Below are 17,603 nucleotides of genomic sequence, written 5' to 3'. Positions count from 1 at the left end.
ATAAGAAGAAGATGAATACTAAGGTAAAGACATTTAAGCAGTGTAGAGGAGGCACCGGGCACAAACCAGTTTATGACAGAAGATTCATGGTAGGAGTTACACAGATATGACTGGAAAGATAAATAGGTATCAAATATGAAAGAATTAGATCAGAGGTTCCCAAGCTTTCTCAGTTCATGGTGCCCTAATGTTTTAAACTATTTTTTAACTGTGTCCCTAGGCCAAAAGATATATCTAATAGTTCTGTTTATTAAACAGGTCCAAACATAGGATACGATTGCTTTCCTAACAAATTAATAGCTATTTGAAAAAAATACATATAACTAAAAGAACAAGCATTTTCATTTCATTCTTAAGCAAGATTACTTCCTTTTGGAAACTGTATAATTTCTTTTTTTTTTTTTTTTTTTTGACACGGAGTCTCGCTCTCGCCAGGGCTGGAGTGCAGTGGCCGGATCTCAGCTCACTGCAAGCTCTGCCTCCCGGGTTTACGCCATTCTCCTGCCTCAGCCTCCGGAGTAGCTGGGACTACAGGCGCCCGCCACCTCGCCCGGCTAGTTTTTTGTATTTTTTAGTAGAGACGGGGTTTCACCGTGTTAGCCAGGATGGTCTCGATCTCCTGACCTCGTGATCCGCCCGTCTCGGCCTCCCAAAGTGCTGGGATTACAGGCTTGAGCTACCGCGCCCGGCCGGAAACTGTATAACTTCTAAAGCTTTGGAATCAGTTTGGAAACTACCACACTGATTTCCTATTCCACACTGATTTCACACAGCACTTTAAAAAAAACCAAAATCACAGCAATCGAGGAAAACCCAGCTTCATAAATACAAGACACCATTGAAAGGAATGTAGCTCCACCTAACGCTGACACTGTAACTACCTTGAGCTAGTAGTCTGAATGGTGACTATAGGAAGTGCAGTTAATACTGTGCTTCCCTCAAAAACTTAAAATATCCTGATGTGGCCCTGTGAATTCACTTTGGTATCCCAGATTGCCTCAGATTTAAGCACTCAATTTGTGAACTGCACCTTTAGACTGATCCTAATTAGTGGCAACAGCGAAATTTAACTGTAAATTTGTCCTTCGTGTTTTGATGTATAAGTTTGACACAGAATAAAACTGAATAATTAGATACTCTTAACAACCAGAATGTGATAGTATGCTATGCAATATTGAAGAACACTTTCATAACTTCAAAAATTTTAAGGTTTGTTGACATTAATATTCATAAGAAATTTAAAGGATTCTGGAAAGTCATGTAACAAAAATGTCATATTCACATGGCCCATAAAAAAGAAGCCTTTGTGGGTGATGTCAGAGAAAATGATGGAGTAAGAAAGTCCTCATGTGGTACAGATCAGATCACATAGCATCTAGTATTTAAGATGGACATAATTGCAGAATTAAGTATATTCCTTTAATAAATCTGGCCTTGTGAAATTGTTTTTTAAAAAGATATATGTAATGAATCCTAAAAAAAAGAAGTACAAAGACAGTCTCTTTACAGAAATAGAAAAAGAAACTGACAGAAACTTTCAGAATTGAGTTTATCAGAACTCTGGAAAACATTCAAAGGTTTACCACAAATAAGCAAATGTTTAATCAAAATCCAAAAAGCAAGGGACACTCCGGAGAGCTCTGTGGAGTTTTCACTTACCTTTGCCTCATCCCTCTCTTAACTCCCAATAGCTTGGGGGCAGTATTGAAGATGGCAGCCTGCTGTAAGGAGGGAGCAGAGATCTTTTTCTCAAATAATTGTGGTCACCTGCTTTGACTTGTCTGAGGGCTCCTTAAAATACTAACATCAACAGCTTGCCATTATTTCACATAACTAGAAAATCTTTGGCTGGGCGCGGTGGCTCATGCCTGTAATCCCAGCACTTCAGGGGGCCGAGGCGGGTGTATCACGAGGTCAGGAGATCGAGACCATCCTGGCTAACAAGGTGAAACCCCGTCTCTACTAAAAATACAAAAAATTAGCCAGGCATGGTGGTGGGTACCTGTAGTCTCAGCTACTCTGGAGGCTGAGGTAGGAGAATGGCGTGAACCTGGGAGGCGGAGCTTGCAGTGAGCTGAGATCGTGCCACTGCACTCCAGCCTGGGCAGCAGAGCAAGACTTCGTCTCAAAAAAAAAGAAAGAAAATCTTTGAAGGCAGAGAAACAGCTAAGTGGAGGGCATCTGTCAAAAACAATGGAAGGCAAATGAACCAGTTTCTGCAAACTAAGGAAAAAAGAAGATCAGTTGGGGTAAACAATAGAAAAGCCAAAGAATCTGGGAGCAACAGCTAGCAGAGGAAATGCTTTGGAGAATAAAAGACTTTGCAATGCTTGTACATATTATTGGGAAACTAGAAGGCTAGGTGCAAGCAAGAGGCATCCTCGGAAGAGATCTGAGAACACCCTAAGCTCTCACCTATGATTCACTCTCAAGCTCTGCACAAAGCAAATGCAGAGTTGTACAGTGTCTGAGTGAGTGCTCAAGCACAGGGCCCAGCTGCAAAGACTGGGCAATCTTTTCTTCTTCAGGAATTAAAGGAAATGTCTGTTGAAACACCTGATGACCACTACACAGTAAGCCAAAAAGTATCTGAGACAGGTCTCAATTTAGAAGTTTATTTTGCCAAGATTAAGGACATACATGACACAGTCTCAGTAGGTCCTGACAACACGTGCCCAAGGTGGTTGGGTTACAGCTTGGTTTTATACATTTTAGGGAGACATAAGGCATCTATCAATACATGTAAAATGTACATTAGTTGGGTCCAGAAAAGAGGGACAACTCAAAGTGGGGATTTTCAGGTCACAGGTGGACTCAAAGATTTTCTGATTGGCAATTGATAGAAAGACTTTATCTAAAGACTGGAATCAATACAAGGGAGTATTGCAAGAGTGCCATTAAGACAAGGGGTTGTGGAGACCCAGGCTCTCATTTTGTAGATGAAATCTCCAGACAGCAGGCTTCAGAAAGAAGAGACTGTAAATGTTTCTTATCTACTGAAAAAGTCTGTTCTGTCAGTCTTAAGGTCTCTGTTTTGATGTTAATGCTGGTCTGCTATGCCTGAATTCCAAAGGGAGGAAGGCATAATGAGGCATGTCCAACCACCCATTCCCAGCATCACCTGAACTAATGTTTCAGGTTTACTTTAGAATGCCTTTGGCTGAGAGGAGGGGTCTATGCGTTCGGTTGGGTGGCTTAGAATTTTATTTTGGTTTACAATGTATTAATGAAATAGACACCTCAGGGTTAATACATGAGAAAGAATACAGTCTCTACAAAACAGACTATAAAAGTTGCTAAGCAAACAAGTACATTCAACATATAGCAGAAAAACAAAATCTTTGGGAGTAGAATCTGATTTGTGAGTAAGCATACCAGGGAAAGGAAGTACTTGAATTATGAAGCAAGCACAGTAACAGAATATGGTCAGTTCACAGAAAAAAGAAATTAACAGAAACTGTCCCTGGGGAAGCCAAGATGTTGGACTTACTAAATTAAGTTGTTCAAAAATCTAAAAGAAACCACGGACAAATGCTAGGGGAAACAAGAAAAGTGATGTGTCAACAAGTAAGAGAACATCAATACAGAAAAAAAAAAATTATAAAAAAGAACCAAACAGAAATTCTGGAATTGAAAAGTATAATAACAAAAATGAAAAAATTTACTAGAGAGGTTCGATACAAGATTTGAGCAGGCAGAAGAAAAAGTGAGCCAACTTGAAGGCAGATCAATTGAACTTGTCTAGTCTTAAGAGCAGAAAGAAAACATAATGAAGAAAATCAGAGTCTAAGAGAAATACCATAAAGCACACCAATGTAGGCAAAAATCAAAATCTCAGAAGGAGAAGAAAGAATATTTGAAGAAATGATTGGAAACTTCCCAAATCTGAAGACAGACACGAACCCACACATCAAGCTCAAAGAATCTAAGCAGAATTCAAAAACATCCACTTTAAGACACATTATAATTAAACTGTGAAAAAACAAAGAAAATCTTGAAAGCAACAAGACAAAAATAATTCATCACTTACAAGGGATCCTCAGTAACATTAACGGTTGATTTCTCATCACAAAGCATAAAGGCCTGGAGGGAGCAGGAGGACTTTTTTTGTTTGAGACGGAGTCTCACTCTGTCACCCAGGCTGGAATGCAGTGGCACGACCCGGCTCACTGCAACCTCCACCTCCTGAGTTCAAACGATTCTCCTCCGTCAGCCTCCTGTGTAGCTGGAATTACAGGCATACGCCATTACGCCTGGCTTATTTTTGCATTCTTACTAGATGGAGTTTCACCATGCTGGCCAGGCTAGTCTCAAACTCCTGACCTAAAGTGATCCACCGGTCTCGGCCTCCCAAAGTGCTGGGATTATAGGTGTTGAGCCACTGTGCCCAGTTGGACATTTTTTTAAGTGCTGGAAAAAAACCAAAATTGCCAGCCAAGAGTTCTATATATATAGCAAACTATCATTCAAAAAAGAAAAAAAAAAAAAGGTTCCTAGGTAACAAAAGCTAAGGGAGGTAGACACTAGGAGACCCGCCCATAAGAAATGCTAAAAAAGCCTTTTAGATTGAAATGAAGGATATGGGAGGAGAAGGCGGGGGTCAGGAAGGGGAGGGAGGGAAGGGAGGCAGGGAGGGAAGGAGGGATGGAGGGGAGAAAGGGAGGGAGAAAGGAAGAAAGGAAGACAAATGCAGGTAAAATTAACTACATAAGTAAATATAGAAGCCAGTATTTTTGTTTTTTTTTTTTTTTGAGATGGCGTCTTGCTCTGCCGCCCAGGCTGGAGTGCAGTGGCGCAATCTTGACTTACTGCAAGCTCCGTCTCCTGGGTTCACGCCATTCTCCTGCCTCAGCCTCCGGAGTAGCTAGGACTACAGGCGCCCGCCACCATGCCTGGCTAATTTTTCTTTTTTTGTATTTTTAGTAGAGACGGGGTTTCACCGTGTTAACCAGGATGGTCTCGATCTCCTGACCTCATGATCTGCCCACCTTGGCCTCCCAAAGTGCTGGGATTACAGATGTGAGCCACCGCGTCCGGCCAGAAGCCAGTATTTCTATATTTTAAGTAACTCTTCTTTTTGTTTCCTTTATGATTTAAAAGACTAATGCATAAAACAATATTTATAGCCTATGTTAATGGGTATATGGTGCATAAAGACAGTTTGTGACAATATATAACAAGGGCACAGTGAAGGAGTTTTGTAGGCTACTAAAGATAAGATTATAATAAATTTAGGACATTAGTTATAATCACTGGGGTAATCACTAAGAAAATAATAAACCTGCACACAGATGTTTATAACAGCTTTATACATAACTGCCAAAACCTAGAAGCAACCAAGAAGTCCTTCAGTAAATGAAAGAATAAATTATGGCACATACACACAATAGAATATTATTCAGCACAAAACCAAAAATGAGCTATCAAACCATGGAAAGACATGGAGGAAAGTTAAATGCATATTACTAAGTGAAAGAAACCAATGTGAAAAGGCTACATACTGTAAGATTCCAACTATATGACCATTCTGGAAAAGGCAAAAACTACAGAGGCAGTAAGGTGAGTGGTTGTGAGGAGTTAAAGATTTAGTGAAAAACCAGGCATAGTAGCTCATGCCTGTAATCCCAGTACTTTGGGAGGCCAAGGCGGACAGATTGCTTGAGCCCAGGAGTTGAAGACCAGCCTGGGCAACACAGAGAAACCCCGTCTCTACAAAAAAAATAAACTGAGTGTGGTGGTGTGCACCTGTACTCCCAGCTACTAGGGAGGATGAGGTAGGAGAAAAAAAAAATATATTTATCTCAGAAAAGGGAGCAAGAAGAGAATAAGAAAAGTAGAGTAGAAGCTGGGCATAGTGACTCACGCCTGTAATCCCAACACTTTGGGAGTCTGAGGTGGGAAGACTGCTTGAGGTTGGGAGTTTGAGACTAGCCTGAGCAACACGGTGAGACCTTACTCCTAGCAGAAAATTAAAAATTAGCTAGGTGTGGTGGCATGTTCCTGTACTCCCAGCTACTCAGGAGGTTGAGGCAGGAGGACTGCTTGAGCCCAGATGTTTGAGGTTACAGTGAGCTATGATCACACCACTGTACTCTAGCCTTTGCAACAGACAGAGATCCTGTCTCGAAAATAAATAAATAAAAATGGAGTAGAAAAATTCAATTAAAACCAAAAGAAGGTAGTACTAGAACTCAGAGAAAAAAAGATAAACACTTGCAAAAAAAACAAAAACAAAAACAAAAAACAAAAAACCTGCAAAATGCCAGAAGCCCAATCATTTGGCTGGTTTTTGTCCCTGGTTTCTGGAAGACAGCCTCTAAGTCTAAACCTCTGGAATTTCCCCCAGTGATAGGAGTGCCTTTGTTATTCATAGTGGATACCTCAGACCACACCTGATAAGGTGACTCATGGTTGGCCTGTAGACAGTTTCAGGATGGGGGGCTGGCCATGCCAGAAAGAATGATTGTATCTTTAGGAGGTGGAGGCTTTAATCCACATATCAATCAGCCTGACCTCCTGACCTAGGGAGGGGCACAACGCTGGAGACTGAATTCAATCATGTGGCCAATGATTCACTCAATCACACCTATGTAACAAAGCCCCAGTGAAAATTCTGCACACCCAATGCTCAAGTGAACTTCCTGATCAGTGACAGACACTGATGTGTTAGGAGGGTGATATATCCTAAGGACGCATAAGGTTTGTGTTTGAGATCCTCTAAGATCTTCCCCTTTATGTTTATTTACTTTTTGCCGCAGTGAGCCATGAAGATCCTAATTTGTATCCTTTATAATAAAAATGTAATCCTAAGTATAGTGTTTCCCTGAGTTCTATGATTTGTTCCAGCAAATTACTGAGCTGAGATGCTAGTAGAAATTCTGGAATCTGTAGACAGTTGGTCAGGAGTGCACGTGGCCTTGGAAACTCTAAGTTTGCTGCTTGCTTATGAAGTGATGGTAGTTTGTGGGGGACTGTGTTATAAACCTATTAAATTTAACCTACCGCTCAGTAGTTACCACCAGGATTATTACATCCTATTGGTAATTACTTTAAATGTTTCTCTCTTTCTTTCTTTCTTAGAGATGGAGTTTTGCTCGGTCACCCAGGCTGGAGTGCAGTGGTAGAATCACAACTCACTGTAGCCTCAAACTCCTGGGCTCATGTAATTCTCCTGTCTCTGCCTCCCGAGAAGCTGAAACTACACGTGTATGCAACCTCACCTGGATAATTGTCTTAAACTATTAAATTAAACAGCAGACACTGGTCAGATGTGGTGGCTCACACCAGTAATCCCAGCACTTTGGGATGCCAAGACAGGCAGATCACTTGAGGCCAGGAGTTTGAGACCAGTGTGGCCATCATGGTGAAATCCCATCTCTACTAAAAATACAAAAACTAGCCAGGTGCAGTAGCACATGCCTGTAATCCCAGCTACTCGGGAGGCTGAGGCACAAGAATTGCTTGAACCTGGGAGTGGGAGGCTATAACGACAGAGTGAGACTGTCTCAATAAAAATGAATTAAAAAAAAAAAAAAAAAAGCACAGACTGACAGAATGGATCTTATAAAACAGGACACAATAATATATAATCTAAAAGAGACTCATTTGAACCCAAAGACAAAACCAAAACAAAGTAGGGGTAGTTGTTCTAAAATCAGACAAAACAGACTTTAAATCAAATATTATTACAGGAGAGAAAGAAGGACATTATAAAGGAGTTAAGGTAAAGGTAAAGGAGTCAATCCATCTAGAAGATATAAAAATTATAAACATACATGACCTAGCAACGGAGCCCACAAATATAGGAAACAAAAATTTACATAACTGAAGGGAGAAACAGAGACGGTTCTACAGAAACAGTTAGACATATTACCATACTTCCAATAATGGACCTATTAGAACATGATCAAAGAAGAATGAAAGAAAAGTAACTATTGGTGAGGATCTGGAGATACTGAAACCCACTTTATACATTACTGTTAGAAGTATAAAATAATGTAAATGTTGTGAAGAACAGTTTGACAGTTCCTCAAAATCTTAGATATAGCTACTATTTGACCTAGCAATTATACTCCTAGGAACCCCCAAATTGAAAACAGATGTTCAAGCAATAAACCTGCACATAAATGTTCATAGCAGCACTACTCACAACAGTCAAAAGGTAGAAAGAACCCATATTCTCTGACAAACAGGTCAATCAAATATGGTATACAGGTTGAGTATTCCATATCTGAAATGCTTGGGACCAGAAGTATCTCAGATTTTGGAATGTTTATATTATATTATACTTACCGATTAAGCATCCCTAATCTGGAAATCTGAAATCCCAAATCCAAAATGCTCCAATGAGAATTTCCTTGGACATGACCTTTGAGGATCATGTTGGGTGCACAACAAGTTTTGAATTTTGGAATAGTCCCACAAGTGGAATACTATTCAGACATTAAAAGTAAGTGAAGTACTCATACATAACATGAATGAACCTTGAAAACAATATGCTAAGTAAAAGAAGCCAGGCAAAAAAGGTCACAAATTATATAATTTCTATCATATGAAATATCTAGAATAAACAAATCTGTAGAGACAGACAATTAGTAGTTGCTGGCAGCTAGGAGGAAGGGGGAATGAGGAGTGACTGCTTAACGGGTATGCGTTTCCTTTTGGAATGATGCAAATGCTTTGAAACTAGGTAGTGGTGATGGTCACACAATATTGCGAATATACTAAATGCTTCCAAATTGAATAACATTAAAATGGTTAATACAACAAGTTTTATTCTATGTGTATCTTATCATAATTGAACAAAATCTATGCACAAGTTTTTCAATTATTAAATCAGAACCAGTTATAGACAAAAATACACACAAAAAACAACGGATATACACTACATACCTGTTAATGCTGCTGGTTTGGATAGTGTACTATATTGATTTTGTGTAGATATCATACTTTGACGTGGACTTAGTGTTGGTGATGCAACAAGTGAAAGTTCTTCAATAATAATACTGCTTTTGGGATGATTCTTGGGGAGTTCATTTAATCTCTGCTCTAATGAATACTTTAAAAGGTCCAACTTCTGACTTGATTCGTTAAATCTTGCTTGAGCCTTGCACAGGGAAAAGACAATTGTTGTCACTTAAATAATCACGTACTTTGAATAATGTATTTATTAAACCAAATAAAAATTTTATTTAGAATTACTTCTGAAAGTGCTTTTCTGTCTGTTACTTTTCCTGAGCCAAGTAATTTCATTACATTCTTTGCACCTTCTGCTACTGCAAACTCTATCTTAAAATGATGCCTTAATTCTTCCATCCGAAGTTCAAGAGGACTTATCACAGGTTTCGCTAGAAGGGAAAAAAAAATTTTTAATTGCACCATTTATTTGACTTTCCAATTTGCAGTGATTAAAATCATGAAAAGAAATGAATTCCCGTAACATTACAATAATTTAGTCCTTACATCAATAAACACTGAAATAAAAGTATTTGATATGATATTGAAATTCAGTCTTTCATTTTTGTCATTATACATCTAAATTACAAATCTGAAAAAAATATTTTAGAGGTGAAAGATATCCAAATATTGTAACACTGGGAGACTGCAAGTTTCTACTCCTCTTAGCAACTAGCTGTAAAGATTTCTTCTGGAATTAAAAATAAATAAATAGGCCGGGCGCGGTGGCTCAAGCCTGTAATCCCAGCACTTTGGGAGGCCGAGACGGGTGGATCACGAGGTCAGGAGATCGAGACCATCCTGGCTAACACGGTGAAACCCCGTCTCTACTAAAAATACAAAAACTAGCCGGGCGAGGTGGCGGGCGCCTGTAGTCCCAGCTACTCGGGAGCCTGAGGCAGGAGAATGGCGTAAACCCGGGAGGCGGAGCTTGCAGTGAGCTGAGATCCGGCCACTGCACTCCAGTCCGAGCGACAGAGCGAGACTCGGCCTCAAAAAAATAAATAAATAAATAAATAAAACAAAACAAAAAAAAAACCAAAAGAAAACAAAGTCATACTCTTAAACAGGTAACAGATTGTTTTAAAAATACAGACTGATTGTAAGTATTTGATAATCTATTTAAATGAAGAGATACACTCTAGATCAATATCTTCTTGAAATATACGGGCCAAATATCTAAAAGCATCTATCTAAGTGAAGAGTCTAAAACTCAAGATTAAAAAAAAAAAGACAGTAATAATAATGCTTCCTCCCCCTTAACTTTGAACCACTGCCCTGTTCCTACATAAGATTATTTAGCACCATTATGCTCATAAGAAGGAGGACAATTTATTCCATCACCATTATCAAAAGCCAATTCATTAGTCTGGACTGCCTGAAGAATCTGCATTCGTATGACTTCTATTTTTGTCTTGCTATCCTGGAGCAGTTGCTGAGCTGTACCATGGAGTTTCCGATCCTATTAAAAAAAAAGTTTGCAAAATTAAGCAAATAAAGGAGAAAATGAAACATTTTCATATCTTCTAAACAGATCAAGTGATATATCAGCAAGTGAAAAACAGTTAAAAGAATGCTGTTAGTGCTATAATATATCTTATTGATACATTTACAAAAAAAGAGCCATCAAACTTACAAGGTGATAATTGTGAAAAACAACTCCATTAGTTAAGACAGTTTGGGAGAGAAGTAAATCTTATTATGGCTCTGTTTTTAAAATTTATTTTTTATTGTATATACTTGCAGTGTACATGATGTTTTGGTATGCATACATACAGTGAAATGATTATTACAGTCAAACAAATTTACTGATCCATCACCTTCTACAGTTACCCCTTTCAGGTGTATATGTATTACGTGTACCTAAAATCTACTCTCTTAGCATATTTTTGGTATATAATATTAACTGTAGTTCATGCTATATATTAGATCTCTGGACTTATTCATCCTACCTAACTCTAAATATGTACCTTTTGACCTACTTCTCCCCATTTCTTCTTCCTCCCTATTGCTGGTAACTGTATTCTACTGTGTTTCCATTTATTCAGTTCTTTTTTTTGGATTCCACAGGGAAGTGAGATCATACATTATTTTTCTTCCTGTGTCTGGCTTATTTCACTTTGCATAATGTCCTCTGGGCTCACCCATGTTGTCATATATGGCAGTATTCCCTTTTTTAAGGCTGAACAATATTTCATTATGTATATACAAATCATATATACACACACACAGCACAATCCATTTATCTGCTAACAGATACTGTAGGTTTGAATCTTGTTACTATTTTTTAGAAAATCAAAATCCAAATTCACATTTGTAATTTTCTTATTTTTGCTATACACAAAAAATACAGAATTTTTCTTTACTATGATCAATAACTCTAAGATTCAGAAACATAGTATGAAATGAATGCCTCCATGATTAAACCTAAAATAGAAACCTAATCAGATAGCATTTGTGTTCCAATTAATTGCGCTAAGAGAGGTAGAAAACAGCATTTGTCAACCCTGGTGACAATCAGAAAGGTCCCTAGAAAGACTTTAATGTCAAAAAATGAGACCTTCTTAATAAAGCTGGAGAATAGACTTCTGTCATCTCTTAAGATTTCAAAAAAAGCTCTGAATTAAGTGAAATTACGTTAATGCCTGATACGGTTTGGTGTTTGTCCCTCCAAATCTCATTTTGAAATGTAAGTCCTCAGTGTCTGAATCGAGGCCTACTAGGAGGTATTGGGGTCACAGGGACAGATCCCTCATGAATTGCTTGGTGCCACTCTCACAGTATGAATATGTTCTCATTCTATGAGTTCACGTTGGTTGTTGAGCTGTTTGTTCAAAAGAGCCTGGCACTTCCTCCTCTCTGTCTTGCTCCCTCTCACCAGGTGACATGTTGGCTGCCCTTCATCTTCCATCATGACTGTAAGCTTCCTGAGGCCCTCAACAGAAGCACATGCCAGCACCATCCTTCTTGTACAGTCTGCCAAAAATAAACCTTTTTCTTTACAAATTACTCAGTCTCAGATATTCCCTTACAGTAACACAAATGAACCAATGCAATAGCATACCATTGCTTAGTTCCAGTAACACTGAATGTGAGTGACAGAAGGAAATGTATGCCAAATAATGACCTCCTCAAAGATGTTCATGTCCTAAGCCTCAGTTAGCTTACATGGCAAAGGAGATTTAAGGTAGCAAATGGAATTAAGGTTGTTAATCATTTGACCTTAAAATACAAAGACTGTCCTTGATTATCCAGATAGGCCCAATGTAATCACAAGGGTCCTTAAATGTAGAAAAGGGAGGAAGAAAAGGTCAGAGTGATGTGATGTGAGAAAAACTGGACCTGCTATTGCTGGCTTAGAAGAAGCCAGGAGCCAAGAAGTGTGAGTAGCCTCCAGCAGCTGGAAAAAACAGGGAAACATTCTGCCCTACATCCTCCAGAAGGGAATGCAGTCCTGCCAACACCTTGATTTAAGCTCAGTAAGATTCACTTAAGACAAAATAACTATAAAATTATAACATAATAAATATCTGTTGTTTTATACCACTAAATTAGTGATACTTTGTTACAGCAACTATAGAAAACTAAGAAATTTTAAAAAGAAATATTAGAAGTTAATGCTACCTCCTGTTTTTAGAGTTGTATCAGTTGTTAAAGACTGGTATCCACACACACATACACACACAAATTGATTAAGCATCAAGTTAGAAAGTACTTACTCATAAGAAAGGACAAGCTTTGCATTTTATTTAAGCATCTCTATTTTTAATAACTAAGGCAATCAGTACTAATTTGGAAATAAAATAGCACACAATCAACCTGTATCCTCCCGGAGATTCATGTCTCTTAGAACCCAAGAGACACGCTTGATGACGGCAGTATTATTTCAATAAATCAAACACACACTATTTGACACTGAATAAAGAAGAAAAAGACTGGAGATAAGGGGAATAAAAGTGAGCTGAGATATACTCTGCTGAATACCAAACTCAGGTTAATATACCATGGAGGAAAAAATATTGCATATTTATGAAATTAAAAAATTTTTCTTCTATTTCTCTCATATTCCCAAAGTCAGTCATTTAGAAAACAGCTTCTGGCCAGACTGCTGCATAATGACATTTAGGTCAACAATGGAATATATACACCTATGTTTAGATATATTTAGATATGCAAGTACTTACCATTGTGTTACAATTGCCTACAGTATTCAGTATAGTTACATGCTGTTACTACAGCCTAAGTGCAATAGGCTATACCATATAGTCTAGTACCTTCTAGAATTGTGTAAGTACACTCTATGATATCCACACAATGATGAAATCACCCATTGATGCTTTTTTCAGAATGTATCCCTGTTGTACTGCAATGCATGACTGAATTTCTTTGAGATCAGACTAGAGTAAAAGTATTCCAAAGCCCATAATTTAATGGGACAACCGTATTTTGCAGTCAGACAGACTTGAGCCCAAATCTTATTATACATAAACTTGGACAAATTACCTATTTTCTGAAGGCCTTAGGTTTCTTGCATAAACTATGTAAATTGTGATACCATTCTCTTCAATATAAAACTTTTATTACCATTAAACTAAAATTATCTTGCCTAGCACATAATTGGCATTAAAATGTTCTCTTTAGGACAATAAAAATAATGATTAAGTGTCTTGAAGTTCTAATGTAAAAGTATAAATATTAAGTAAACCATATAATATTACCCTCTTCAATTAAGCTACTTCTTTTATTATTTTATTGTCATGCAAAATGACAGCAGTTCCATCATTTTACTTCTTTGGAAATACTCCTTTCTTCACTATTTCAATCCAACAAGCAAGAAACAGCACTTGTATTTTATTTTAAAAATCGGTGAATTTTCCCACAGAAATTTCTGGAGGATCTGCAGGATGTCAAAATATGATGAAACTTTTAAAATGGACTTTGGATATTATCTATCACAGGCAATACATAGTTATCACATATCAGTTTTATGTTTTCAGGCATTCAACGGAATTTTTATTGAGCACATAATACGTACAAGGGAAGAGATAAGGCTGGAGTATATGAACTGGTTTATATATTGGAGAAATCTGACTTATGTTGATAAAAAACTTTGGGAAAGTTTTTACATATATAAGGTTGAACTACATGAAAATGACAATGTCTGACTGATTTTGAACTAAAAAAACAGCAATTTTATATGGCTCAACCTAATAGACTAAAGTAATGAACTATTAGTAATTGGCACTCTATAATGCTGGTAATTATATTTGGAATAAATATTTTACAATTATAAGAATAACTAAACATTTATACTATTTTTAAATTATATGTTTTTTATTTTACAAAAAAATAACATTTTGTTTTGCAAGCTACAGTGGGACATTACAACACATTACATCACACAGAAAACTTTCAAATAAGCCAATCACTGTTCTTATTAGTACCATCTAGGTAATAAATAGGCCAATCATTCTTATTTTTTCATCATGCATTTATGTTAAAGCAACATATAGGAAGCAAGCCATAAATTACATGCCAGACCAGTGAAAATATAAATATTAATCAATCAGAATGTTACCCTATGAAGCTTATAATTTGCTAGAAGACATAAATGATTATTATATGCACTAGGAAGTTAAAAGTAGCTGAAGAAAATTCCCAAGAAACATGGAATCAGGCCAGGGATGGTGGCTCATGCTTGTAATCCCAGCACTTTGGGAGGCTGAGGCGGACGGATCATCTGAGGTCAGGAGTTCAAGACCAGCCTGGCCAACATGGTGAAACCCTGCCTCTAGCAAAAATACAAAAAATTAGCCAGGCATGGTAGTGTCCACCTGTAATCCCAGCTACTCAGGAGGCTGAGGCACGAGAATCACTTGAACCTGGGAGGTGAAGGCTGCAGTGAGCCAAGACTGCCCCACTGCACTCTAGCCTGGGCGAGAGAGTGAGACCCTGTCTCCAAAAAAAAAAGGAATCAATTGTAGTTGAGGGAATCCAGAAAGCCTTCCCGAGTCATTATAATAAATAAGTGTGGAATATGTCAAGACTGGAGATTTTCTCATGTTAAGTCCTTTTACAACGACAACAACAAAAACAAAAAAAACAAAAACAAACTTCCACTAAAGAACCCAAGGGTACTTTTGCAAGTAACCTGGTTGTCATGGTGGTATCACATATGCATACACATGTACAGAAACATCCTAATTAATCGAAATGTATAACTAAATGTCTGCAACTTTTTTCTATATAAATTAGATCTCAAAGCTTAAACAAACAAGACTGGAGGATTGGCGGTTGGGGAGACCTGGATGGACAGTCTGGTATATCCATATGTGGAGGATTGGGGAACACTTAAAACCAATGCAAGATGCTGGTAAGAACCCCAAATTTTAATAAATACCTTGGTTTACTGCCTGGATATATGAGCAGGAGACATGTCTTTATTTTTATTATTTATTATTTTTTTTGAGACGAAGTCTCAAAAACTCCCAGGTTCAAGTGATTCTATAAACAGGAGACATGGCCCAGCACGGTGGCTCACGACTGTAATCTCAGCACTTTGGGAGGGCCAGGTGGGGGATCACTTGAGGTCAGGAGTTCGAGACCAGTCTGGCCAACATGGTGAAACCCCATCTCTACTAGCAATACAAAAAATTAGCCAGGCATAGTAGTGTGTGCCTATAATTCCAGGTACACAGGAGGCAGGCTGAGGGAGGAAAATCGCTTGAATTTGGGAAGGGGAGGTAGCAGTGAGCCGAGATTGCACCACTGCACTTGAGCCTGGGCGAGAGAGCGAGCCTCTGTCTCAAAACAATAACAACAACAACAAAACAGCAGGCATGTCTTTAACATTGTCTCATGAAGCCCCCAGAGATCATTTCAAATGATAAAAAAAAACAACAAACAATGATGCTGCTTAAAGCCATACTACCAAATAAGAAAATGGCAAGCTATACTACTTATGTAACAGGGTAAAATAACTGCATCCCATTCCTCAGATCCTTGCGCTGACAATAAAAACATGTTAGTCATAAAAGGGATAATATGAAAATAATTACAGTACACACAGATATGAAATAAGAAAAAGAACAATGTGTAAATTATGGGCCAGAGGAAGATAAATGGCCATAAATGGGCAGTGAAGCGGTATCCATTGTTTTAACAGATACTTATTGAGTATCTGTAGCAAATTACTTCAATGTAGTATTGTTTTAGGTATTGAAGACATGGTAATAACCAAGATAATGTCTCTGCCTGCATGAAATTTATATTCTAATGCTGAAAACTGATGATAAACTGATCACATAAATTATAATTTAAGGTAGTGGTAATGCAATAAAGGGATAAGAAGAGACAGAGGTTGCTATTTATCTTAGGATAAGTAGTGAAGAGCTTGCTGAGGTGGTAGCATCCAAGTAGATGACTTAATGAAGGGAGAAAGCCACAAAAGTACTTGGGAGAATAGATACCTAGGCAAAGATATTAGCAAATGCAAAAGCCCTGAGGTAAGAGTGTGGTTGCTATGTTAAAGGGATAGAAAAGAAGCTAGTGTAGCTAGAGTGTAATGAGAGATGAAGGTGTTTTAGAAGATGAGATCAGAAGCTATAGGTTTTCAGAGTCAGAATAAGATTTTGAATTTTAAGTATGGGGGAAAACCACTGGAGGGTTCTGAAGCAGGAGGGTGAAAATATCTGACAAATTTAAAAAGGACAGCTCTGATCATAACATGCACAAGGGTAATAATTTAATCATGTAGAATCCAATAACCAGAGTCCTGTTGACAATTTTTACTGCAAAACTGAATTAATCATCCCTGTCCCTAAATCTGCTCCCCCTCATGAATTCTCTATCATTGTGAAGGGCACCATAATTTATCAGTCTATCCACATAACCAATCTAAGAATAATCTTTGACTCTGCCTCCTTCCTCATATCCAAGATACCAAAAGTATGACTCTTATCCTCAAAAGTATGACTCTTATCCTCACAGTTTTCACTGCTGTTACAAGAGAAAAGAAGCTATTTAACCTGTACTACTGCAAAACACTACTTAAACTTACTGCCTGCATATAAGACCTTCTTTAATTAATTCTTTAAGTCTGAGGAGGATGGATGTGAACTTTTTTTTTTTTTTGAGATGGAGTTTTCCTTTTGTTGTTGCCCAGGCTGGAGTGCAATGGCGCGATCTCGGCTCACCGCAACCTCCGCCTCCCAGGTTCAAGTGATTCTCTTGCCTCAGCCTCCCAAGTAGCAGGGATTACAGGCATGCAACACCATGCCCAGTTAATTTTGTATTTTTAGTAGAGACAGGGTTTCTTTATCCATGTTAGTCAGGCTGGTCTCTAACTCCCAACCTCAGGTGATCCGCCCACCTTGGCCTCCCAAAGTGCTGGGATTACAGGCGTGAGCCACCACACCTGACCAGATGGATGTGAAATTTCCAAACTTGAAATCTGATTGTGTATTTTCCCTGCTAAAAGGAGCTCCCTGCTTTCAGCAGCTCCATCTATCTTGTAAGATAATCACAACTGCTTAATTCTGTGCAAACTACCATATAACCTGGCTTTTCTTTCAGTTACGTTATATCTCTCACTATGCCTCACCCACTTAAAACTCCACTGGTGGGGAAGGGTAAGAAGCCCTAATGGA

At 38.1% G+C, this 17,603-nt stretch overlaps 1 protein-coding gene across 8 annotated transcripts in view; it reads right to left on the bottom strand.

The window, feature by feature from the left end:
* PKN2 (protein kinase N2) overlaps window positions 1-17,603 on the bottom strand; it is a 162,154-nt gene that overhangs the window by 50,002 nt on the left and 94,549 nt on the right. For all 8 annotated transcript variants that reach the window (XM_033225494.1, XM_033225493.1, XM_033225491.1 and 5 more), the window contains exons 4-6: window positions 10,300-10,417; window positions 9,202-9,347; window positions 8,893-9,106 (exon numbers count right to left, since the gene is read on the bottom strand). In XM_033225494.1, the coding sequence (XP_033081385.1) occupies window positions 8,893-9,106; window positions 9,202-9,347; window positions 10,300-10,417 (478 nt within the window). The remainder of the gene's footprint in view (window positions 1-8,892; window positions 9,107-9,201; window positions 9,348-10,299; window positions 10,418-17,603) is intronic.

The sequence above is a fragment of the Trachypithecus francoisi genome, unplaced genomic scaffold (assembly GCF_009764315.1).
Source record: "Trachypithecus francoisi isolate TF-2019V2 unplaced genomic scaffold, Tfra_2.0 Lachesis_group12, whole genome shotgun sequence".
Lineage (NCBI taxonomy): Eukaryota > Metazoa > Chordata > Mammalia > Primates > Cercopithecidae > Trachypithecus > Trachypithecus francoisi.
Note: the sequence above shows the minus strand (reverse complement) of the source record. Positions and strands in the feature narration are given on the sequence as shown.